The sequence below is a fragment of the Phascolarctos cinereus genome, unplaced genomic scaffold (genome assembly GCF_003287225.1).
Source record: "Phascolarctos cinereus isolate Bilbo 61053 unplaced genomic scaffold, phaCin_HiC Scaffold_4;HRSCAF=312, whole genome shotgun sequence".
NCBI lineage: Eukaryota > Metazoa > Chordata > Mammalia > Diprotodontia > Phascolarctidae > Phascolarctos > Phascolarctos cinereus.
The window spans coordinates 116,376,663-116,401,429 of NW_027555847.1; the positions used below are offsets into that span (position 1 = coordinate 116,376,663).

At 35.6% G+C, this 24,767-nt stretch overlaps 1 protein-coding gene across 1 annotated transcript in view; it reads left to right on the forward strand.

The window, feature by feature from the left end:
- Positions 1-24,767, forward strand: part of PTPRD (protein tyrosine phosphatase receptor type D) — a 616,472-nt gene that overhangs the window by 264,144 nt on the left and 327,561 nt on the right. The window contains 1 exon segment of the mRNA XM_078152500.1: positions 6,184-6,325. Coding sequence (XP_078008626.1) covers positions 6,184-6,325 — 142 coding nt within the window.

Sequence of the window (24,767 nt, forward strand, 5' to 3'; positions counted from 1 at the left end):
TTTGGGCAAGTCCTTTAAACTTTTTTGTGACTCCCAGTTTTTTCTTCTTTAAAATGAAGGGGATTACATATAAGGTTCCCTCAGTTCTAACATTCTAAAAACTCCACTTTCTGGTCTGATCGGTGATTCTAGTGTTCTGTTCATTAAGAAATCTAAGATGACAGCTCAGTGAGTGCTCTTTTGTGGCTTATTCTACCCACTTTCCAGGTCAGTGTCAATGACTCATCTTTCTAAATGAATGATCTTTTTCAAAATCCTGTCACTGAAAGTTTACAGTAGAAGAAATTGTGTGTGTATGTGTGTGTGTGTGTGTGTGTGTGTGTGTGTGTGGAGAGAGAGAGAGAGAGAGAGATACAAGCATCTGAAGGAAGGGAACACGCCTAATGCTTGGAAAAACTTATAAGACAGAACTTATTACCAAAAGAAAAAAAAATTAAGCAAGAAAATATTAATAACTACCAATCCATACCAGCCCTCTTTCTCATCTGTGCAAAATTTATATGAGTTTAATCTACATATTGAGATCATCTTTAGTGAAGGTATGACAAAGGAAAAATGACGGTTTTGCAAATGATAGCAGAGTAGTTTTACAGAAACATGAATTACTGAAACACATAAGGAATACAAAATCCCACTATTTATGTTATTTTATTATTTTTAAAAAAGCATTTAATAGAAGAGAAAACATTGCTTTAAAGGCTGTCCAGACCATATGCATATTCCAGTGAACTAACAGCCATTTATTGAATACTTACTGAAGTGCCATGTACTGTGTCAAACACTTGGAATACAATTGCAGAAGTGAACTTATCCTTGCCCTCAAGGACCTTATAGGCTATTAGATATCAGAACCACTTAAGATTCCTTGAAAGGAATAACAATAGAGATGACTTTGTTCACTATCTCTCTGATTATTAGTATCGAGTGAGGCATAAAACAGGGAGACACATTCACGAGAGGCGTTTTCCATCATAATGGAAGATGTGCAGCATTGGGTCTAAATAGAAGAGGGATACTCTGTAAGTTGTGTAGTTCCCCAGACAGCCATGTTTGCCAATCACATTGTGCTTTTCCCATCACGGCCCACAGCATTGCAGAGCTTCCCAGATGAGTTCCATAAACTCTCAGCCTAACTATCCACAGGAAAACCGAGTAGATGAAGAATGGCCATTGTCTAAAGAATGATATGCAATTGGCTTGACAATCCATAGATCTGGTCTAGCAATGTGTGAAATTGGGACAGAAAATGAAAATGGACAATAATCTGAATTGTCTTTGGAAAATCATAGATCTTTTTAATGACTCCAAGGTTTTCCTTAAAACAAAAATTCATCTTTTTAACATAAATATTCTGGTGATTCTGTATGGTGGTTGTCATAGAACATTAAATGTCTAAAGAATTAAATTAAAATTGTCGGTCTCCCAGAGAATCTTAAAGAGGCACATTGTAGTTATAAGTCAGTTAAGACTGATGAAGAATTATACTAGAAGTGTAAGAAATGTCATCTAATATAAATGACAACCAAAGGAGGTGGACTGGTCATGTAGTGAGAGCAAGAGATAACTTTCACAGTCCATTTTCTCTGCTGGTATTGATGCAATGCAGAAAGACGTAGGAAGAGGCCCATGAGCAAATTGTATGGATTGCTTCCTGACCCCACTCTCCCCTTTGAAAGGTTTCAGGAAAGTCAGAGACAAGAGGCATCCAAGACAAGAAGGCATTTGAGGTAGTGCTCACATGAGGTCACAGATCCTTTGAATTACTGAAGTAATCTTAATAGACTCTGTTTGCCACCAGTAATAGAAGAGTAATCTTGTGACAGTTTTAATTGAAGAATTTCCATAGCAGGAGAAGTTTCTAGTTAAAAATAGGTCTGTAACTGCCACATTTACAATTAATTATTCCTCCCTAGTTCTACATGCAACTATACAGTTATAATAAAGATACTAATAGTTTACTCCTTACATTAAGGAAAATGGAAATCTCTGTTCTGGTGTGCAAATAATGAGTATTAAAATATATTGGCAGAATTTACCAAATTAACTGTATGGCTCTGTTTCTAATGAAATTAAAGTTCTTTTTAAATTAGCTAAAAATTCTTAATTCTTTATGTAAAGAAACAAAAGGGATATTTTGGGTTTTGTGTGCATGCCTATCATTGCTCCAAACACAAGTGAGTTTCCATATATATGTGTATGTGTTTGTGTGTGTGTGTATTCCTCTTAAAGTATAGTCTATCATTCTGCTTGATTATAGGAACTCTTGTAACAAAAATTAAATAATAGCAGTATGAAAAATCTTTGACTAACTCTTTCAAAGTGCACCTTTCCCTCAGTACATAATTCTTTAATGAGGGTTACACAGACACACCATCTCTGCATTATAACACAATATATGCTGCAGGAATCATAACAATGAAGATATGTACAAGATGTATTACTTTCCCCTCCCCAATCCCCCAGATATTCCTTGTTGGATTTTATCACATTATTTAGTAGCAGACAGGTCAAAATCCAAAAATACAAAATGAATTGTAGCAGCTTTTATCTGCTCATAGTAAATTGATAAAAAATTAAAAACCTCATTATTAGCGATAGCTTGCTTTGGAGCAGTTCTAATTATCTTGGGGCATTTGACAAACTTTGCATTCATTTCATTGTGAGGTACAGACTGGTTCTGTTTTATATAAAAATGAAACCCCATATTGAGGTATTCCTTTCCACCCCAAAGGGCACAATGGAGTCACACTAAATGAAGTACTTAATTAACATTAGAAGCAAATAGAGGCATTTGAAGAAATTGTGAACCTTTGGGCATCTTCCAGAACATGAATGAAGAAGTAGGGTGAAGTGGGCTTACGTGAAAAATAGCACTGAGACCTTCTTTGACAAAGTCATTTCAGAAAAATGTATAGTTATTATAGCTGGATAAAGTCAAGAAAATGAGCTGATTTCACTCACTATAAATTTCTTGTGCATGAATAACCTCGGCAGGGCCCTCATTGCTTCTCAGCAGTCCTCTTACTGGCTCTTTCTCATTCCCCACAGAAGCTGTTCCAAAACTTTTCCTTTCTTCTCAAACCCCTAATCATAACTTTACTCCCTATACTTATAAGCAACCTCCCATTTCCCTGAGAAAATTGAGGTGATAGCACATCTCAGTTTCTTGACATCATCATTCATGTTTTTCTGTCTCTTCCCTTGTCTCAGAGAAGACATGATCCTTGCTAATACTAATGCCTCCCCCTATGCCTTTGAGTCATCACTACTTCCTGCTTCATCCAGAAATTTATTCTAGCATTCATCCCTCCTCTTTCATGTATCTAACCTCTTTCTCTTTACTACTTTTTTTCTCAGTTTACATTCTCAGAACTTTCCAATCATCAGCCTCTAAAACTTAATAACTGAGATTCTCTTCTTTTCCCCAAACCTTTCTCTTCTTCTGAATTTCCTGTTTCTGTTAGTGGCAATAACTTTCATTCAGTCCTCCATGTTTGAAATGTTGGTATTATTTTCCTTCTTTTTTTTATTTGTTTTTGTTTTTCATGTACTTGCCAAGTACTGTTGATTATACCTCTGTATTATCTCTTGCTTCTGTCTACCCTTCACTCTTCCGACCTCTAGCACCTTAATACAGGCCATCATTACCACCCACTTTGACTATTATACAGTCTATTAACAAGCCCTCCCACCTCTGATGAGATTACGTCTCCTTATTTCGTACCTCACTTGATATTAATTACCAGAGCTGTTAAGCAAAGTCAGTTTTGTTACATCTTTCAAAATCTCATATTATTTTTATGCCTAGTAGAAGATAAATTTCTTGAGGACAAAAATGGTTTTACTTTGGTATCTGTATGTATAGATATAGATATAGATATAGATATAGATATAGATATAGATATAGATATAGATATAGATATAGATATAGATATCCCAGTGGCTAGCACAGTACTTGACACATAGTAAGTAGTTATTGATTGACACATGCATAAACTTTGATGAAGGAGAGCCTGTAAAGCAATGTTTTCCTCTACCAAATCAAGTGCTCTTTAGCTGTACTTTTTCAAAAATAAAACAACAAAGAGTGAGATCTTATATTCTCTTTTACTCTTATAATTCATCCTTCACAGAATACTTGAATGACCTTGCTTATGAATATATTAAGTTGTGTCATTCCACTGCTTGAAACCAATCAGTTGCTAACTCTAGCCTATGAAGTAGTCTCAAATTGTTAACATGGCATTCAAGAGACCTCACACTCTGGCGCCATTTTACCTGTCCAGAAGTATCCTACACTATTTCCCTCTGCATACCCAGTACAGCAATAAGACATACCCCAAAGTGGACTGGGATGCTTCAGAAGGTAGTGAATTTCTCTTCTCTATGACTTCAGGCAAAGCTTGGATGACTCCTTATAATGTGGTCCACTGTACCACTAATAAGTGGTTACAGTATACCACCATAACCACTTGGGTTATGTGGTAAAGGAGATTCTTGTTTAGGTACGGGTTGGACTATTTGTCCCCTGAGGTCCCTTCTTACTTTGAGCGTTATTGATTCTGAACTATTCACTATCTCCTATCCGTAGTTTATGCCTTCATGTTTCATGACTTTACTCATATTGATCCCTATGTTTATCTCTACCTCTTCAATCCTTTACTATCTCTTAAAGGTCAATTTAAAGGTATCTGTCCTCTTCCATGAATCCTTCTCGACACCTCCAATGAGTAATGACTTCTCCTTTACATTGCATTTTCCCTTCCTTATACATTTATTCTGTATTTTGTTGCATTATAATTATTCATAAATCCCCTTATTGAGAGTCAGTATTTATAGTGGATAGAGAATCTTCCCTCCAAACCAGGAAGACCTAGGTTCCGATCCCATCTCATCTCTCAGTGCCCCAGGCAATTCTCTAACTCTCTAAATTACAGAAAAGGTGCTGAACTTCCTGGAGAGTGAATGTTACTTCATCCAGGAGTTGCCTACAGCAGCAAAATCACTGGTCCAGTTCTTATCCCTATCCTATCCCTCTGAAGACTTGACTGTAAGGTCCCTGATGGCAGGGATCCTATCTTAGCTAAAGATTTTGTGCTTTCCATGAAATAGATGCTCAATACATGTCAGTTTCATATTGAGTTGAATTTGAGTGCTTCATAAATATATTTATAAACTTTCTTAAACTTATTTCTTTCTTGGATTGCTCATGGTTTATTCAAATCTAAAGTTGTTCAGTTGAAATACAACCTTGTTAATATCTCTGAAAACAGCATTGAGGACAAAGCAAAATTGCAAAAAATAAAAATGGGGTATAAGATGCCTTAATCATAAATACTGCATCTGTTGTTTTCTTGTTGTGGTGGTTTCTTGTTCTTTTACAACCTGCTGACCTGAATATCTAAAATAAAAGTATTACGGTTCTAGACCAATTAGAGTACAGAATGGTAAAAAGTTAAGGTTATCTAGTAAAGACATTAATTGCCTTCCTGTTGAAGTAACCCTCCATTTTCCAGGAAGAATGATCTCAAAAAATACAAAAAAAAAACCTAACAGCTAGAATAAATACTGGAATGATTTATAGAAAAATTAACATAAGCCATCAGGCTCTAATGTTATGAAAGCTGTCCTGTTAACTGAATAAATACTAGATTTATGTACCTACTCTTCATGGTTCTCCCATCTATACCTCTCAGTAGAAGACATTTTATGCCAGAAAAGCAATCTATGATGGTATGCATTAATTCTTCCCATATTGTCCAATCATTGAATGGATGCATTTTGGCACTTAGACAAGAAAACAAGATCAGAAAGGTATCCATCATTGTTGGAAGCATAAAATACATTTTTTCTAAATTAAAAGGGTCTGATATATACACATACAGATGTGTACCTATATTTATATCTTTACATAAGTCAATGTGAAGGTTCTGATGCCTTCACTGGAGCTCAAAAATGCATATGCTTATACATTTTAGCTGTGCATCTTCTTACCTGTGCTCTACAAAACAGTCAATTCACTGAGTTATGGCAGATATTATGCTTAGCCATTTCATACTGTGTCTCAGAACCCAAATTAGTTTCATTCTTAGAACAATACATAGTTCACTCTGCACACACAGGATTAGCTGAAAGGTAGGCATTTGTAACAACACCTATGACAGCTGTTGTTTCCTTCAATAGGTAATAGAGTTTGATGATGGATCCGGATCTGTTCTCAGAATTCAACCTTTACGAACTCCTCGAGATGAGGCAATCTATGAATGTGTTGCCTCCAATAGTGTTGGAGAAATAAGTGTATCTACCAGGCTCACTGTTTTACGTGGTAAGTGAAATTGTTGATTGATTATATTACTGTCAATATTTGGTGATATCTTCTCCTACCCTCCTTCTTTGATGGGAGAGGGAGATCTGAAAAACAGAAATAGCACAATCTCGCTAACTACATTATAAATGGATCACAATAGGATTCAAATCCACCAAATATTCTTAGAGTTTAAATTCTCACTCACTTATCCCTTTCCTATTAAGGTAATTCCTACTCCTATTCCTAATCCCTGTTCCTTTAAGGTAAGGATTGTTTCCTCTATTTTTGACCTTAGTCATCTTCTCTTTTACTATCCTTTGATAATGCTAATTTTTTTTTCAAATCTAAAGGAAGTTCTAAATAAAAAGGAGAAAAGAAACACAAAAATAAGTAAGCAGGGCCATTTCTTAAATTTAGTGTTTTGTTTTGTTTTTTCCCCAAGAGAATTAGGAGTAATTGGGAGAGTTGTGAGGAAGGGTTAAGTTTTCATGTTATTGCTACTCCTGGGCTGTTTTTAAACTTATGCAGTAAGCTTGTATGATACAAATCACTTCAGTGGACATTGTCTTTAGCAAAATTAGAGGCTTGATTGTTGGGTCAATATGTTGCCTACAAATTTTTTTTTCTCTTTTGTTGGATGCTTATTCTATCTAACTTGATCTCTTACTACTATTCTGTTGCTTCTGTAATTAATTCAACATAGGATTTCATGCCAGCACTACGGTACAGAATGTCCATCCTGGACTTATTTCAGGATGACTGTGCTCTAAAATAAGTGATAGTGACAAAGATATGTCCCATTCTCTAATTCAATTTTGTGTCACAAGATAAGAACTTTATTTTTTCTCATCTGGCCATGTGGCCCTGGGAAATTTGCCTGCTAACCCTTTCTCCATGATACACTGTAGCATCTTTTTTTTTTTGACATATACCAGCAGTCAAGACACCAGGCTTACTGAATTAAGATGGGGAAAATTGGGAAATGTGTATGAAAAATCTAATAATCAGAGCTGAACCTGTAAAGATTTGCATGGATATTTGATTTTTAAAGCTATTAGTTTTTCAGCCTCCAATTTTTCCCCCTTAAGGGATTCATTTACTTTATTTTTTCATGAAATTAGCAACAATTTTGTTTCCTGCTTTTTGTGGTAACCAGAGATTTAAAAAGCAGCAACATCCTGCTCCCTCTGCACAAAGATCAGCACCTCCTGTTGATGTTGGCAAGGTCCCGGCTCTGGGAGGAGGGCTGATACTAATTTCGTGGGCCAGATTTACCTGGTAGATTGGAAGGAAACGCATGCCATAAACTACTCAAGCAGCTTAGAAAATCAAATTATTCAATTCTACAGGCAAAATGCTCAAGAATATAAATAAGCATTTTATTAACATGAAAGTGAAAGGACTAACCAACCGAATTTTCAGTTTTTCAAATTCACTTTCTACATACTGTAGAAAAGTATATCCCCTTAAAATTTATATTATGAAATATATGCATTTTATTATTTGAATATACTTTGTGAAAATCATCCAACCGAATAGAACCTTCTTGAGATCATAGCATTTTGTCCTCCCGTAGAAGAAGCTTCTGAACCATCCAGCATTTCTAGACTGCCACTCACCTTACTATTCTCCCCTCCCCTCAATTCCATAAGAGAGAACCTGGATTTGATGGGGTTTGTTGTTGTTGTTGTTGTTTTTGTATCTCCAATATCTGGTGCATAGTAGAGATTTAATAAATTATTGTTGAACTAAATTAAAATTGAGATTGTGCTTGGACGTTATGATTTTATTTTTCTTACCTAAAACAGTGTTAAATACATTGGCAGAATATATTTCTGCATTTAATTTTGTAACTAGATGCTAGCCTCAGGGCTTTACAGGATGAATAACACCTGTATACAAATATTTAACATATAGAGAGTTATGTGAATGACTTTTGATTAGAGAGAGTATGTGGTAAAATATGTCCTCCTTTCTTAAAGGATATCCTCCTCTTCTAAGGTGGAGACTCTTTTTCTTTAATAGCAAGAAGAGTTCAGAGGATGGGAGGAAATACTGAGAAATAATTGTAGTATTTGAAAAAAAAGATATCCCTAATTTTAAAAAACTGTGATGAACTGTGTCAGGTATTGATAATGTGCTGAATATTCCTTATTGATGACTTGGAGACTCTTCGGTGTGATTTCCAACTTTTACTCTCTGAAAATGTGTCCATATCAGTTAAAGAGGGGATTGGGTTAGATAACTGCTAAAATTCCTTTCAACTTCTATTCTAATCTATCGGTAAATGCTTATTAATTAACAAAGGAAAATTAAATGACAACTCATACATTTTGTTCAAAAAAAGATTGGAAGGAATAGCTGTTTTACTTCCCTTATTAAAATTTCAAACAAATCATTATCATGTTGTTGTGTTTAAGCATAAATTACTTTGAATTCAATAAGATAAAGTTAGTATATTGGAAATCCATTTGCTTTTAGATGTCAGTAATCACTGTGTTATCCTTAATAAAAATAAAAACAGAATTTCCATTGGAAACTAAATCCAACAGGTGAACAGAAAGTTTGAGGAAGAAGCAAGATGCCTTTGTTTTGAGGAAAGGAAAAGAATGTTTCATTACTGTAGGATAGGGAGGAAATAAAAGCTTGTGTCACTTGCTACCTCTAGTAATTAAGTTTCTCATAATGAAATTTGCCCCTAGAATACAGCCTTTTTCATAATCCAGAATTCTTAATAATATTTTAGAGAGGTTTTTCACTGTTTGTTTTTGAAGTTCCAAAAGTAATTTGTTTGTAGTATTCTGTTATTTTAGCAATTAAGATAATTCCTATCTTTTGAATGGTGGTACATATCAAATTCTTATCAGACTTGATAGAGACCCAGCAACAGTGCAAGTTAACAAACCTGCTAACTGTCTCATGCAGAACAAGAAATTTACTTTCAAATTAGCAAATAAACACTAAATAACAGTTGAAAATATAGTCATTACATTAAAAAAAAACAGAGGATTGTGACTAAACATTTAACAACCTTCTACATTTATATAGTGCTTACATATCTAGTTGTTTGTTTGTTTGTTTGTTTCCCTTACATCACCTTCATGGAGTATAGGCATAGTTATTTTCTCCCATTTTATATATGAGGAAACTGAGATTCTGAGAGGTTAAATGTTTTCATTAGGTTCACATAATGAATAGTTACAGAGCCAAGATTCATATGATATTATACTGGCACATTTAAAAGACCTTTAAATGTAATATTATCACAAAATCCAGAAATTGTCTCTGTTAGCACTTTCAGACACCAAAAAGGTTTTAGATGATCTAAATTGTGAAAAAAAAATTGCAAATTAGAGAAACTTTCCCCAAAGTAACTTAATCTCTCTACAAGGAGCCTAACATACAAATAAAAGTAAATTCTTATACAGGACAAATAACTTGAAATGACACAATGTGTACATGACATATTTCACAGAAAAATTGGGGAATATTTAGCATTATATTGTGGCTTACATATTTCCAAATTTGCTTTCATGATGTAATAAATCCTTCTAATTGTACCATTTTAATATCAGAATTTGGCAATAAGTGAATCTGAGAAATTGATAGAATATATTCTCTGTACAACAATAAGTCCTCCATACAGCTTCCAAAGGATTTTCCTAAAACATGAGTCTGACCCTGTCACTCCCCAACTCATTAAATCCCAATGAATCCCTATTACCTCCAGGATCAACTAGAAGATATTGGTTTGGCATTTGAAGATCTTTGAAACTTCATCCTAGCCTACCTTTCCAGCCTTCTTACATATTACTCCTTTGCCTTCAAAATATTCCTTACATATGACACTCCATCTCCCATCTCCATGTCCTCTCATTGGCTAGACCCCACCTTCAAACCTGGAATACTCTCAATCCTCACTTCTTGCCTTCTGGAATCCCTGGTTTCCCTCAAGAGTCAGTCTCTGTCTCTCCTTCTGTCTCTCTCTCTCTCTCTCTCTCTCTCTCCCTTTCTTTTCCCACCTAAATAAACAAAATAAGTAGTTCCTCCTTGCTGCAGGAACTGCCTCAACTTGTACAGTTTCTATGTAATTTATTTGATCAGTCGTCTGAGTAGCCTTCAGGCCTGGAATGTTTCCCTTACTCAAAACCAGTATTGTTTCCACCGCATTATGGTGCCCTTCATTTTGTCTGCATTAAGACACTACATATAGCTGGTTCTCTTAGCTATAGCCTTTCAACAAGACTTCCTCATATTATCAATCAAAACTAAATTGCCCTGCTATCTCTGTGTATTTAATGCTGGCTGCCTACTATTTACATACATTCATGTGCAACTCACAAGTGCTCAGTTTTCCACAGAGTGTACAAAATGTAATCCATTTGAAATTTACATGCCAGTTATGGGACAGATGTTATTTGTTTCAGAAAATGCATCCATATTTATAATTAATTTCTTATGAGAAATGCAGCATAGTGTATGGGGAACCATCTTTGGTTCAAGTCCTTCCTCCCATATAGCATGACTGTATATCCTTAGGTAAGAACATTTCCCTCTCTGTGACTCAGACAACTATCCAGGAATAGACATTGTAAAATAGTTGCCAGAGAGTTTCCTCACTAGAAATTCCCTGTTATCAATGGAATAACAAGTTTGTCAAAAATGAAAACAGAAACTAAAACAAAAACATGGGCAAAATTATAGGGCATTTGTCATTGGATGAAAACACCTGAGGAAATTTATCATGATTGGCATGCTAACCACTTGCACTGTGGCCTTTACAAAGTGACAGGTCCAAAGAAGAGGAGTTGAGAAGAGAGTTAGCTATCGATGAAGATTGAAGCTGTTGTAGAAGCTCTTAAAGATTCCGTTTTTTTTACTATTTCCTTCAGGCATCTTGGAGATTACAGCAGGTGGGGGGGAGGGAGAGTAGAGCAAAGGAGGAGAATTCTGTCTCTTCCTCTCCCAGATTAGCACTTACATATTGAATTAGAAGAACACACCAGAATCCAGCTCCTGCATCTGTTTGAGTCTGTTTACATCAGAGGACTAGAGCAGCTGGCATCTAGAGTTGGGCTACTGTCTCAAAGCTGAGACTTTGGCTTGTCAGAACCATACCCATAGGTCCTGGTAATTTCTAAATGTGCATAGCAATATATTGCACCAAGATGCCTAATAAACCTGAAACTAAGAGGTGAGAATAGGGCCAAGCACCAGAGATACACCCCCATCCCAGAAAAAGGCCCCGTCAGACCTAATTGATCTGTTCGCCCAGCAGAGACATCTGCTGATTCTTCTCTCCTGATTCTCCCAACTTTTAGAATATTCTTCCCTAATTACTTTATATTTAACAAACATGTATTTATATTTTATAGGATAATGGAATTGGAGTTGGATGGGTGCTTAGAGTCAATCAAGTTCCTCATCCTGATTTTATAGAGGATGAAACCGAGAGGCACAGAGAGATTAAGTGACTTGCCCAGAGTCATGCAGCTGGTTTAATATCTAAGACTAGATTTGAACCAAGTTCTTTTTGACTCTGAATCCAATGGCCTATGTTTATATGTGCTTATGTTGTTTTCTTTGATAGAATATAAGTTCCTTAAGAGAAGACATTGTTTTGTTGTTTTATGTCAAAGAACAGTCTGAAATTATTCCAAGACAAGGAGGGAGGGCAGCAGTCAGAAGTTCCTGGGCTACAAGTGTGACTCTTCTACCTTGTTAATTCTCTATTTGCCCATCTTGTTCACTTACATTGGGTATCCTTGTAAGAGAATGAATCTCAGATTTATTGGAAGATGTGTTGTTGTTATCATGTAATTTCTGTAAAGGACTCTTCTTTGAATTAATTATATTAGTTGGCAGATTAAAGATAAGGCAAACACATCAGTCGGGGTTTATGAGAAACAGTGTTAGGAGCATGGACCCATAGAGTACCTTTCATTTCAGGTATCCACTGTCCAAGGGACCCAGCCATTGAATCAGTTAGAGGGATAGCCCAGAGGTAGTTCCACACATACACTCAGAGTGTACCTGAGTATAATGTATTTTAGTGAATGAAAACCACTGCCTCAAGTACTTAAAAGATGGGAAGAAAATACATTGTCAGAAGTTGAATGTTCCTGAGTTAGTAGAGACAGAAAGTACTGGACAAAGGTGAGTAGTTGAATGAGCTAAAGGAGACATTTCACTGGGAAAGAGAGAGAAATGTTTGCATACATGATTCTTTCCAAAATGTGTACCATTACTGCAGTTGTAGAAGAACTTCTACCATTTTTCAACAAGAATGCAGCCACCTATCAGTGCCATTGTGTGATACTCCGTGATCAGAATTAGCATGTTTATTACAGTCTCATTTATTAATGCCTCTTTTTGAAGATGAACACTGTTGTCCCCGCTGTGAAAATGGTACTTTAAAGTTTATGGTATAAATGGTCTCTGCTGGGGAGCTGGGCTAGGAACATTAAAGAACAAAGCACAGCTGCTTGACAGTCACACAAAAGGATATTTATGAAAGACTGAGACAAAAGGAAGGGTGGCCAACATTGAGCAAGCTTGCCAGCATTTGGGGTATGGAGTGAAATGACTTGAACTGGCATATAAAAATGGATGAGTACTTAAAATAAGTTAATATCAAATGATAAAGTGATTGAATGCATTCCTTTCCATTGAGGAAAGATGTTTTAAGCAGAAGCAAACTTTCGTTTTTCAAGTAGTATATCTTTAGTGCTTAAAGTAATAATAATAATCACACTTGCGTTTATATATGGGGTCTCCAGTCTTGCAAAGAGGTTTGCATACATTATCTCATTTGAACAACAAAAATATATCAATCACACTATTCTAGGTACCAGATGGGGTAATATTCAAAGTATAGATTAGACAACTTCTGCCCTCTTGGATCTTACAATCTAATAAAGGGTTTAGAAGACAGCTAGATGATGTAGTAGATAGAGTGCCAGAACTAGAGTCAGGAAGACTTGAGTTCAAATGTGACCTCAGAACTTAAGATCTGTGTGACCCTGCGAAAGTCACACAACCCTGCTTGCCTCAGTTTCCTCATCTGTAAAATGAGCTGGAGAAGGAAAAGTCAAACCACTCTGGTATCTTTGCTAAGAAATGCTCAAATTGGACATGACTGATATGACTGAACAACAACACAAAGGGATAAGACACCAAAACACACAGCTCTCTTTTCACACTAGTGAATGGTAGTATTTGTCTTTTAAAGTCTTTCACAATTTGCCTCCAACTTATTATTTCATCCTTTTTATGCTCCTTCCTGGACTTTATCATCCAACCAAACTTCCCTTCTCTCTTTCTTTTTTTTTTTTTTTTGGCAATTGGGGTTAAGTGACTTGCCCAGGGTCACACAGCTAGTTAAGTGTCAAGTGCTTGGTCTGAGGCTGGATTTGAACTCATGTCCTTCTGCTTCAGGGCCAGTGCTCTATCCACTACACCACCTAGCTGCCCCACGTCCCACCTTTCTGTTCTTCTCATATTGCACTCAATCTCTGATCTTCATGCCTTTGTTCTAGCTATCTCATGTCTCCACACCCCTACTTTCCATTCTTCAGTGTACGACTAAAGCACCACCTTCTACACACTCTTTTGAATCTCTCAACATTTAACATCCTTCCTCCCTGATTACTTTGTATTTAACTACCACATATTTATATTGTATTTCATAGGATCATAGATTTAGAACTGGAATAGGACCTTGGAGTCCATCAAATCCAACTCCATGTTATAGATGATGAAACAGAGGCCCAGAAAGATTAAGTGACTTGTCCAGGGTCAAGCAGCTGGTTTAATGTTTCAGGATTTGACCCCAGTTCTTCTAGATCCTAAGTCCACTGCCCAATATGTATATATGTTTACATTGTCTTTTCTGAGTGAATGTAAGCTCCTTGAGAGACGGTATTGTTTCATTTCTTCGACTTTCTGTCCCTAGAATCTAATGTAGGGAACTATTTGCAAATGAGCAAAAATGTTTGAAGATATGAGAAGCAGTATATTTGAAATGTGAATTTGTGTTTTCATAGGTTGCATCCTTGGAGGGCCATTATGATGGTGACATAGCATATCCATTAGAAATCATTAGCATAGAATTATATATTCTCAGAGCTAGGAGAGATTTCACGAAGGTCATATTATTTAACCTGTTCCTAGGCAAGACATTTCCTCTACAACAACTCTCAAATATGTCTTGTGCTTCCACACAGGAAGGAGTCATTGATGCCAGTAGCTTCTACCTGTTTTTTTTTATTTTATTTTTTAATTTATGGAATAAAATAAGCATTTCCATAATGTAGTACAATATGAAAAGATGATTGTATGTGAAATTGCAAATCTACTATGGACAACTTTCTGTTCCTTTCAAATATACAACAAAATTATGATGTAAATTTCTTTTTTCCTTTTCTATTCTTCCCTCCCCCTTTCCCTCCTCCTTAGAGATGGCTACTATTAGACACAAATAGCAATTCTTCCTCTGGGTTCATATAGCATCTTTCTTCATATGTCCTTTATAGTTAATTTGTGTATTTATAATAGTAAAAATTACTTATTTGCTCAAAATCATTCATAAAACAATATTGCTGTTACTGTATATAATATTCTCTTGATTCTGTTCATTTCACTCTTCATTATTTTTTGCAAGTCTTTCCATATTTTTCTAAAATCATTGAGCTCATCATTTCTTATAGCACAGTGATATTCTATCACGATCATATACCACAGCTTCTTCAGCCATTCCCTAATTAATAGGCATCCTTGCAATTCCCAGTTCTTTACCTCCACAAAGATAGCTGCTATAAACATTTTAGAGCATGTAGGTCCTTTTGCTTTTTCTCTAATCATCTTTAGAAATAGACCAAGTAGCGGTTTTGCTAGGTCAAGGAGATTGGTAGTTTAATAACTCTTTGAGCATAATCTGCTTTTGACTGTCTTAAATTGATTTGAAACCTTTGTTAAAGTCTGATTTTTATTAGGTCTTAATGAGTTATTTTGTAAGACAAAAAAAACCACAGAAACAGCTCTTGCCTGTTATTAGATTTTGCTAGCTTACAAACACCATCTTACCTAAAATTCCTCTATGATTTATCATCATATGAAAATATAACTATTGGTTTTAATCATATAACATAAATGATTACTTTTTTTGCCTTCATAGTTGATCATAAATTATGTCACCACAGATTCTGGCAATTTAGTTTGAGTGGGTACTCCCTTGCTTCTGGAAATTCTGCAGGCAGACCATTTTAAAAGAATATCCATGGGAAGAGATGATATTTAAAAATGTCTAAATGATAGATTTTTTAAGAGGAGAAGAAATGGGTAGGCAAATTATAGTTCCATTGAGTTCTTGTTTCATTGTGTTTGTTCAGTTTTTCCTTCCCATTTTTATTTTTGAAAAGACTAGAAACAATTAAGAATATTGAAATCATTAGAGCATAGGATTTTAGAGTTGTAAGGAACCTTCCAGATTGTATAGTCATGTATAGAGGTAGAAGAGACCTCAGATGCCATCTACTTCTAGTCTCTCATTTGCAGGTCAAGAGAGATTGAGGGATTTGCTTGAGATCCCACCAGATATAAGCAGCAGAAATGAGATCTGAACTCAAATCCTCTGACTCTGAAGTCAGTGCTATTCTTCAATTGTGTTCCATATTGATATTGATTAGTAGCAAAATGTGAACTTTGAGGGTAGGGAGGGTATGTGTAGATTTCCTTAGTGTAGTGAATGCTGCCATACTTGTGTGTGTATTAAAGGCCTTTTGATGTCATTTGAAGATGATTATTATTCAAAATTGAATCTAGAAGCCAAATGTGGTGGCACACTCCCATAATCCCTTATGCTGGGGAAATTGAATCTTGTGGATTTCTTGATCTCAGGAATTCTGAGCTTCAGTGGGCTGTTGACAGTTGAGTTTGGTTCTAATATGGTGATGCTCTAAGAGCAGGGTGCACCGTGTTTGCTAATGAGCTGACCCAGATCAGATATGGAAGCAGGTCAAAAATCCTTTGTTGATCAGAAAGAGAGAAGACCACGCTACTATAACTCCAGCCTGGGCAAGATATGGAAACGCAGTCTTTTTATGACCATAAGCTATATCTCTCTATATAGATACACATATAGAGATATCTCTATGTGAATACTCATAGAGCTTAGTCATTTAGGTCATCAGGAAAGAATATACTACTTGAACAAGTGATGTTTGACTTAATACTTTTCCTAAAGATGCCACACTTATAAAAATTTAGCTACAAAATTAAGCATACATTTTTCATACAGATAGACATCTCTCTATATATGTATGTTTAGAGATAGGGATAGGTTTATGATGTCTCATGAGTCTAGTAAACAATATAAAAAACAAAAGAGGCAACTGTGTGACTATATATATTTAACATGGACTCATGAGACATCACACAAATAATATTTTTGAGTTGAAATTTGTAAAGAAATTAAATGTAAACTTATTGTCAGAGTCATAAAAACAATTTCATATAAATTTCTCTTTCCATAAACTTCACATTTGTTTTCAGTGAGAAAAAAATCTAAATGACTTAGGAAGACATTTGTCAAATTACATTTCAAGATATTCAAAATTAGTTTTATGCCTCCCTCCTAATTGTGATAGTTTAAAAAATATTTACAAGCATTTATTTTCTCTCTCCATTCTTTCCCCAACTAACCCTCTTCCAACTGAATAATTTAAAAAAAAAGAAAAATAAAAAAATAAAACCTTCATAACAAATAGGCATAGTCCAAGAAAACAAATTTCCACATTAGACATGCCCCAAAACTTTATGTGTTTCTCTGTATTTGGAGCCACTTACCTCTCTGGCAGGATGTGGGTAGCCTGTTTCATCTTCATTCCTCTGAACTCATGGTTTCTGTGATACAGTTTTGAAAATTAGTCCTATGTATTCTTATGGTCATTTTTTGTTGTTGTTGTTGTTGTTTGTGTGCAGAGAGGTGACTTTCATCAAGGATGAAAATACATCCAAGTACTAGTATTATACCTCTTTTGTGCTGTATTATATGTTTTGTAGTACATGTAACTTTTTTAAACTTGATTTAAATAATAGGGTTCCTGTATTTGTGTCATTTAAACTATTGTGAAAAAAGCAAATACTACAATTCTGGGAATAATACATTTAATACTGGCAACAGTGCTCTTAGTTTTAAGGATCAATTATCTGTTTTCTCTGAAGTATATTGTAGAGCAATGAATGTTGACATGTTCTCTAATGAGTGTATTTCTAAGCTTCCAACTTTGATGATGAATCTTTTTTTTAGATTTTGCCTTTAATGCACTATATTGGCCTCTTTCATACAAAGGGCTTTTTTTTTTTTAACTAGTAGGTCTCGGTTACAGGTATGTCCCCATTAAAATGCTTTAGACAAGAGATTAATGAGTGTGTTCGGTTTGAAAAACCAATCACAGTCTAGGTATTCCCAGAGGAGAGCCTAAGGTTTTTTACAGAGTGTAATATGAAGAGAACTGCATAGAGAAGTAGATGTCTATCCATGCTCATTACAGGAGGAAACTTTCTTGTAATCAAGAAGGCAAATAAATCGATATGAAAAGTATTGCTCTATTGTTTACACACACACACACACACACACACACACAGAATGGCTGTTTTTAATATTCAAGGCTTCCATATGTAGCTGGTATGAATACTCAAACTTAAAATCTGTGAAATTTAGAAAAAATATTTTATAATAGTATTTCAATAAAATTGACTTTTAAATTATCATTTGTATTTTGTTTTATGTATTTAAAACTTTTTTTCCTCAGTTGTCCATAGGTTTTACCAGACCACCAAGAGGGCCCATGACACACGAGAAAGGTTAATAACCCTGTAGGTGGGAATAATCCAAAATAGGGTATACTCCTTTGCTCTCTACTGCCTTTCCCCCAACAAAATCACATATATCAATAAAAAGTAAAATTCTTAATTTGAGGTACTTAGAAAGTACTTAGATACCTACCAGGACATACCTTTCTACAAGATTAATCCCCTCTTATTAGGTTAGTAAAATTAAAATGATAAATGAGGCCGTAACTGGCATGTGAGGCTTGACAATGGTTTGAAAGAGAATGGGAGAAAATAAAAGGAGCTCCTTGTCATTTCTAATATTCCCCAAGCTGAACCCTCTGGCTGTTGAGAAGGGAGGGGTAATGGAGAACCCAGCTTAGGGTGGATTCCTTGTGTATCCTAAAGAGTTGGGGAATGCCTTTTCTAGCTTCCAAGGAAGACATCACTATTTCAAGATACCTGTGCTATGGGGAGTGTGGAGTGTGGGAGCAATAAGGCCATGACCTGGACTGTCATGGCCAGATTGTGTTGTGTGTGTGTGTGTGTGTGTGTGTGTGTGTGTGTGTGTATGTTTTCTTGTTGTTATTGTTCTTTTTTAACCTGGAGTATGTGAACTTCAAAAAAGATAGAGAGATAGAGAGATAGAGAGATAGATGATCAAATAGGCAGATAACTATTTCAATATTATTAGTTTCCTTTTGTCTCCTAGGTATTTCATTTATACATTTAAAAACATTATTCTGAGTAGTAGCTTGAAGACTTCCTCAGAATACAAAGTGGAATCACGGACACACACCCATTCCAGGAAAAAGTCATATGGGACCTAACTGATCTGTTGACCCAGCAGAGACATCTGCTAATTCTCCTCTTCGGATTCTCCCACTTTTAGAGCCCTTCTTCCCTAATTATTTTGTATTTAATGTGTTTAAATTATTTAGTATTTAATAATATTTCTTCTATTATATTTTATATATCTCATTTCAAAATAAAGTTATGAAGACAAATTAGGGTATTCTATTTAATTTGATTCGATTTGGCAAGTAGTTATTAAGTGCCTGCTATTGGCCAGGAGCGATGTTGAACACTGACTTGAAGGAAAGAAAGAAAAAAAGGAAAAGAAAAAGAAAGAAGAAAAGGAAAAAAAAAACACCTGCAAGAGCATACATTCTATTGTGGTGATACAAACTTTTTACAAGTAAATACAATGTAATGTGAATAGGGAGAGAAGACTGAATGGGGATCATGAAAGGTTTTCCACAGGAAACAGCCGTTGAGTTGAGCCTTGCTTAAAGCCAAGGTTCCAAGAGGTCTAAATGAAAAGGGAGCATATTTCTAGAAGTCATCTTATCACTCCCAGTTGAATCTAACATTGCTTATAGGCCTTTCAAACCTGGAGGACTATAGAAATAAAGGTACTAGGATACTGAGGCCTAGAGAGGGGTGCACAGTGTCACACACCTCTTAAGTGAAGGAGTTGGGACTCAAGCCTAACACAGTGCCAGTCTAGTGAGATTGCTTGTGTATCAGACCATAAATAATCCGGAGATAGATTTGTTTCACTATTTGTTTAAGCAAAGCTTAAGTAAACCTTAGCTCAGTCATGCATCCTAAAAGCCAATAGTAGGATCTCCTGCATTCTCTGTTCTTTGGATTTATCTCTTGCTACTTCTTTCTGTGTGTCTGAAATTTTCTATTATGGAAAAGGCCGAGTTCTTGAAGTTTGTCATGGGCTTTGATAAACTCATAAAGACACCTCATCCAGGATGATGATATAAAATCATCTTGGGCGCTTGGTGGGACCTATGAGTGATTATTTGACCTACAGCATAGAACATATAGGATAGCAATTTTTCTCTTTGGTTTAGATTCAAGATGCACACATAGGTTTTGCCTACTGTCTTCAGGGAGAGATTACATATGCCTGACCCAAAGGAGAATTTTTTAGAGGTGATATCAGACATATTTTACTGATATACATTTTTTTAAGGTAGGATATAGAAATTGGCTGTTACAGAGTTAATCAATCAACGTTACCTGTATCCTCATTTTATGAAATTTTTATAGCCTTTTGACACTGGTCAATGTTTTCCCAGTTCAGGATATAAGAAACTTAGGGACCATCTCTTCTCATCCATCTCTTTTCTTTAACCGGTGAGTAAACTAAGAACCAGCAAAAGGCAGTAATTTCTTCAAAGTCCTATAGGTAGTAACAGAAAAAGATGAGATTCAGAACCAAGTTCTTTGACCCAATCCAATGATCTTTTGTTGTATTTGAATTGTTCACCCTTCCCTGGTTCTGGTTTCCTCCTTTCTTCATCCCCTGTCAGTGTATTTTCATTTCTAAAAGGCAGTAGCTTCCACTGAATACTAGGAAATAAAGTCTATAGAATGAAGCATATGGGGATAGCATATTTTCCTGCTGTAAACATTGAGAAGCAAATATGATAGAAGCTGAATGATTTCTTAACTTTTGTTCTTCTCAGAAGTGTCTTATATTATTTTTTTTTAAATGGCAGTGGTGGGGAGACAGCAGAATGGAAGGAGAATATTTCTGAATTATTTATTTTTTCTCCAGAGCTGCTTTCATTTAAGCATTTATTCAACAGTGAACAAAATTAGCCATATTTATTCCAGCTTTGAGGACGTGGCACCAATGTATTTGAAAGCAACTTGTGTCTCCACCAAGAAATCACAGTTTTAGTTATGATGATGATTGCAGCAAATGAACATGTAAGATACATGATTGAGGGTAATCAAGCCAATTTATAGGAAAAAGGTGCTCCTGCTGTAATTCAACCTACAGCTTTCGAGGCTAGTGGTTTCTGATCACACTAATGTCTCATCAAGTGCACCATTACTCTGACAGCCAGGTTTGTTGAAAGGTAGGATGTGTTTGACAGAAGAGTACTGTACTGACGGCAAAATTAAAGTCTTTTTTTTCCCCTCCAATGGAAAAAAGACATTCTTAAAGAAGAAAATCACATATATTCAAGAAGGGTTTGAATGTTCTTTGGTTAAGTTAAAAAATATGATGCAATAAAAAAAATCTCAAGTAATTACCCTTGGAGTAATTCCCCCTTTTGTTTCTCTCTTGATTAATAGTACTAGGAGTTTTTATTACTGCACTTAGTAGTTTTATGTGATGCCTTTTTGCTCTAGGTGGAGTGTGACAAGACATACATAAATATGAGAGATTTCAAAATGTACCAGTAAAGTGCAATAGAATATTGTATCTCTCAAAAGACTTTATTAAGCAAAACTGATTGTTCAGGGTCAAATATTTAGATATCTTAAAATGGCAATTGTGGCATTTTTCTTCCTGAGTGATCGCCAGTAACAGAGGCTCCAAAGCATCCCAGATTTGTTTGTATTGTTATTTGGATGGAATCAGACTACCAGGATTAAAGCAGAATGTGCCCCCAAATAACTGTAGGTACATACTCTAGGTTTTATGTATGTCATTAGGTCAATTATGATAGATCTTGTTTCTAGGTATTGCCCCGATTATTGTGAACTGACAGCATGTGCTGCAGCCCACTTATTATGATGCCATTAATCTTTGTTACAAAGATATATTAATAAAGTTACCACTCACCAGCTCAGTAGCCAATGGAATTCCCTTGTCTTCACTTACAAACAGATAAATCATCTTCTTTGAGGAGTTGGCTATGACTGAAATTCTTCCTCACAGTGTTTTACCATAAACCTACTACACAGAGCCTATGATGACATTAAATATTGTGCAGTAGACATATTTTCTGCTTTTTTTTCCTCCTCTACCCATAAGCATGCTATGAAATATAGCATTACTGAATGCAAATACACATGCTTAGACTCACATTCATGGAATAATGATGAAGATTTTGAAGTGGGTATGTTTAAATAAGCTTTTTAACTAAATACATACTAATTGCATTGATTAGAGTCAGGTGTTACTATGCTCATTTCCACTAGACACATTTGCTAATGCACCAGAATATAGTGACTAAATACTCTTTTATTTGAAGCATGGTCTCTTAGGAATACTGCTAAATGTGGTCCACAGACTAAAGTTCACATTTTCAAGGGGAGTTACCCCACTCGCATAACCCTGAATTCCCAATTTTTATAATGTTTAGCTTTATGTGAAAGAATAACTCAGGATTCTTTTTTAACTACAAAGTGCGATCTCTATAATAGATTTTTGTGACATGAAGGGTTCAACAAGTTCCCTGTGTCTATGAGGATTCCTTCCCAGGATCTCAATTTTTCTTAAAAATGTTACTCTTTCCTTTCTTTTCTTACTTTTTTTCAATTAATAAGCATTTATTTTTTCTTCCTACCTCCATTGGGGAAAAAAGTCCTTGTAAGTAATACATATAGACAATCCAAACAAATTATCATACTGGTCATGTAAAAACGTATGCCTCACTTTTAGCATCTTGAGTCTACATTTCTTTGTCAGGAGAAGGTTGTTAGTATGTTTCGTCATAAGTCCTATGGTACTATAGTTGGTCAGTGCATTGATCATAGTTCCTAAATCTTTCAAAGCTGTTGTTTTTAACAGTGGTGTTGTTATTATAAAAATTGCTGTACTGATTCTTTTTATCTTTGTATCAGTTCACACAAATCTTCTCAAGTTTCTCTGATGCTATCCCTTTGATAATTTCTTGTACTACAAAGATGTTTTATTTTTATAACATAATTTGTTCAGCCATCCCCCTACTGATGGGTACATCTTTAGTTTTCTGCTTTTTTCCACTACAAAAATCATCTCTTTTCTTTCTGACACCCTGCCCCCCTTTCCTATATCTACCTTCTCTTGGTCATGCTGCTCCATACTAAAATTTCATATTGCTATGTATGGTTCAGATAAGGAAGCATTTTGATACATTTTGGTTAAGCTGTAGGTATCTATTCTAGCTCCCTCACTTTTGGATGAGTACATTAAAGAGATAAGCAAATAATCAGCATTTAATCTAAGTAACCTTAACTCCATTTCGAAGGTATATCATCAATAAGATACCAAGGAATCCTGGGTTTTATTTCATATAGCCTCATTTCTAAAGTTTTGTGGTTGCATTAAATCAATTTCTATTTAAAAAGACTTATATTAAACTATTCTTTGCATGAGGTATGATTGTGACATCTTATAAAGCAAAGTAAATATATTTGATCCTTGACATAGAGCTGCTTTAAAGACCAAGGAAATCTTATTGGGAGTATACACCAGAGCAGGATTTACAGTGGGAACCAAGACCTCCAACTAGAAATCCACCTCTCTTTGTCTTGTTCTAGGTAGTACCTCTTGTGAGCCCAAACAAACAACAGAAAGGCATTGGTCTGTTTATACTCCCTGTGTGCTCATTCTTAATCTTCAGAAGGCAGAGAGAGAGATTATCCTGGTCAGGCCTTTTTTGTGATGGAAATAGAGGAAGCTCAGAAGTACCAACCAAATAAACTGTGGTTGATTCTAAATTTGAGCAGCTAAGGACTCCTAGCCATGCTGTTTTGAGGTAGCACCTAACTACTCATATCCTGATGTAGAGTGGGTATGAATTGAGAGGGATTCAGTGGACAATCCATCAACAAGTATTGTTAAGTGCTAGGAATGTAAAGAAAGACAAAAGACAGTCCCTGTTGTTGAGGAGCTTCCATTCTAATGGAAGAGATAACATATAAATAGCTAGGTGCAAAGAAGATATATACATGATCAATTGGAGATAATCAACAGAGGGAAGGCACCTGTGTTAAGGGGGATCAGTAAGGCTTCTCATATAAGATGAGATTTGAGCTTGGACTTCAAGGAATCCCAAAGGTAGAGATGAGGAAAAAGAATTCCAGACATGATTGTACAGCCAGTGAAAATACTCTGAGTTTAGAGATGGAGATGTGCAGTGAACAGCAAGGAGGCCAATATCACTGGATTGCAGAGTATGTTGGTGGGAAGGCAGGGTGATAAGGTGTAAAAAGAGTAGAATGGTAGATACACGAAAGATACAACATGGAACAAGGGGAACAGAAGTGGATTTAAAGTAGGAGAGGTCTGGGTCTAAATCTTTATTGCTGATTCCCCAAGTGACTATCAGCAAGATGTTTTAATTCCATTAGTTTCCCTACCTATAAATGGGGTTGGAGTAAGGTCCATTAAATTCAGACATTGTTTGAGTTTATGAATTTCAGAGAGGGGTCATTTCTCCTACTACAGTTTCTAAAATGACAAATATCCATATGATAAATATGTGTTTCAGCTTGATCTTCTGTGTAGTGACAGCAGAGTTATCCTCCATAGTGGTGAAATGGGCTCAGGAACATGATAGTGTGTGTGTGTGTGTGTGTGTGTGTGTGTGTGTGTGTGTGTGAGAGAGAGAGAGAGAGAGAGAGAGAGAGAGAGAGAGAGAGAGAGAGAGAGAGAGAGAAAGGAGAGAGAGTGAGTGAGTGTAAAATGCCGGGTAAGAGCAAAAGATGGAGAAAGTTAGGGGAAGGCTGAAAAAGATTTGGCAATAAGCAAAAAGAATACATGTAAGAAAGCATAGGATTTCAGGAAGATGCAGGGACTGTCAAAGGAGAAGCGGATTTTCAAAGTGTGTCAACTAAATATTTGCCAGGACTAGTGTAGAAAGCTTTAAAGGTCAAAGTTGATCAT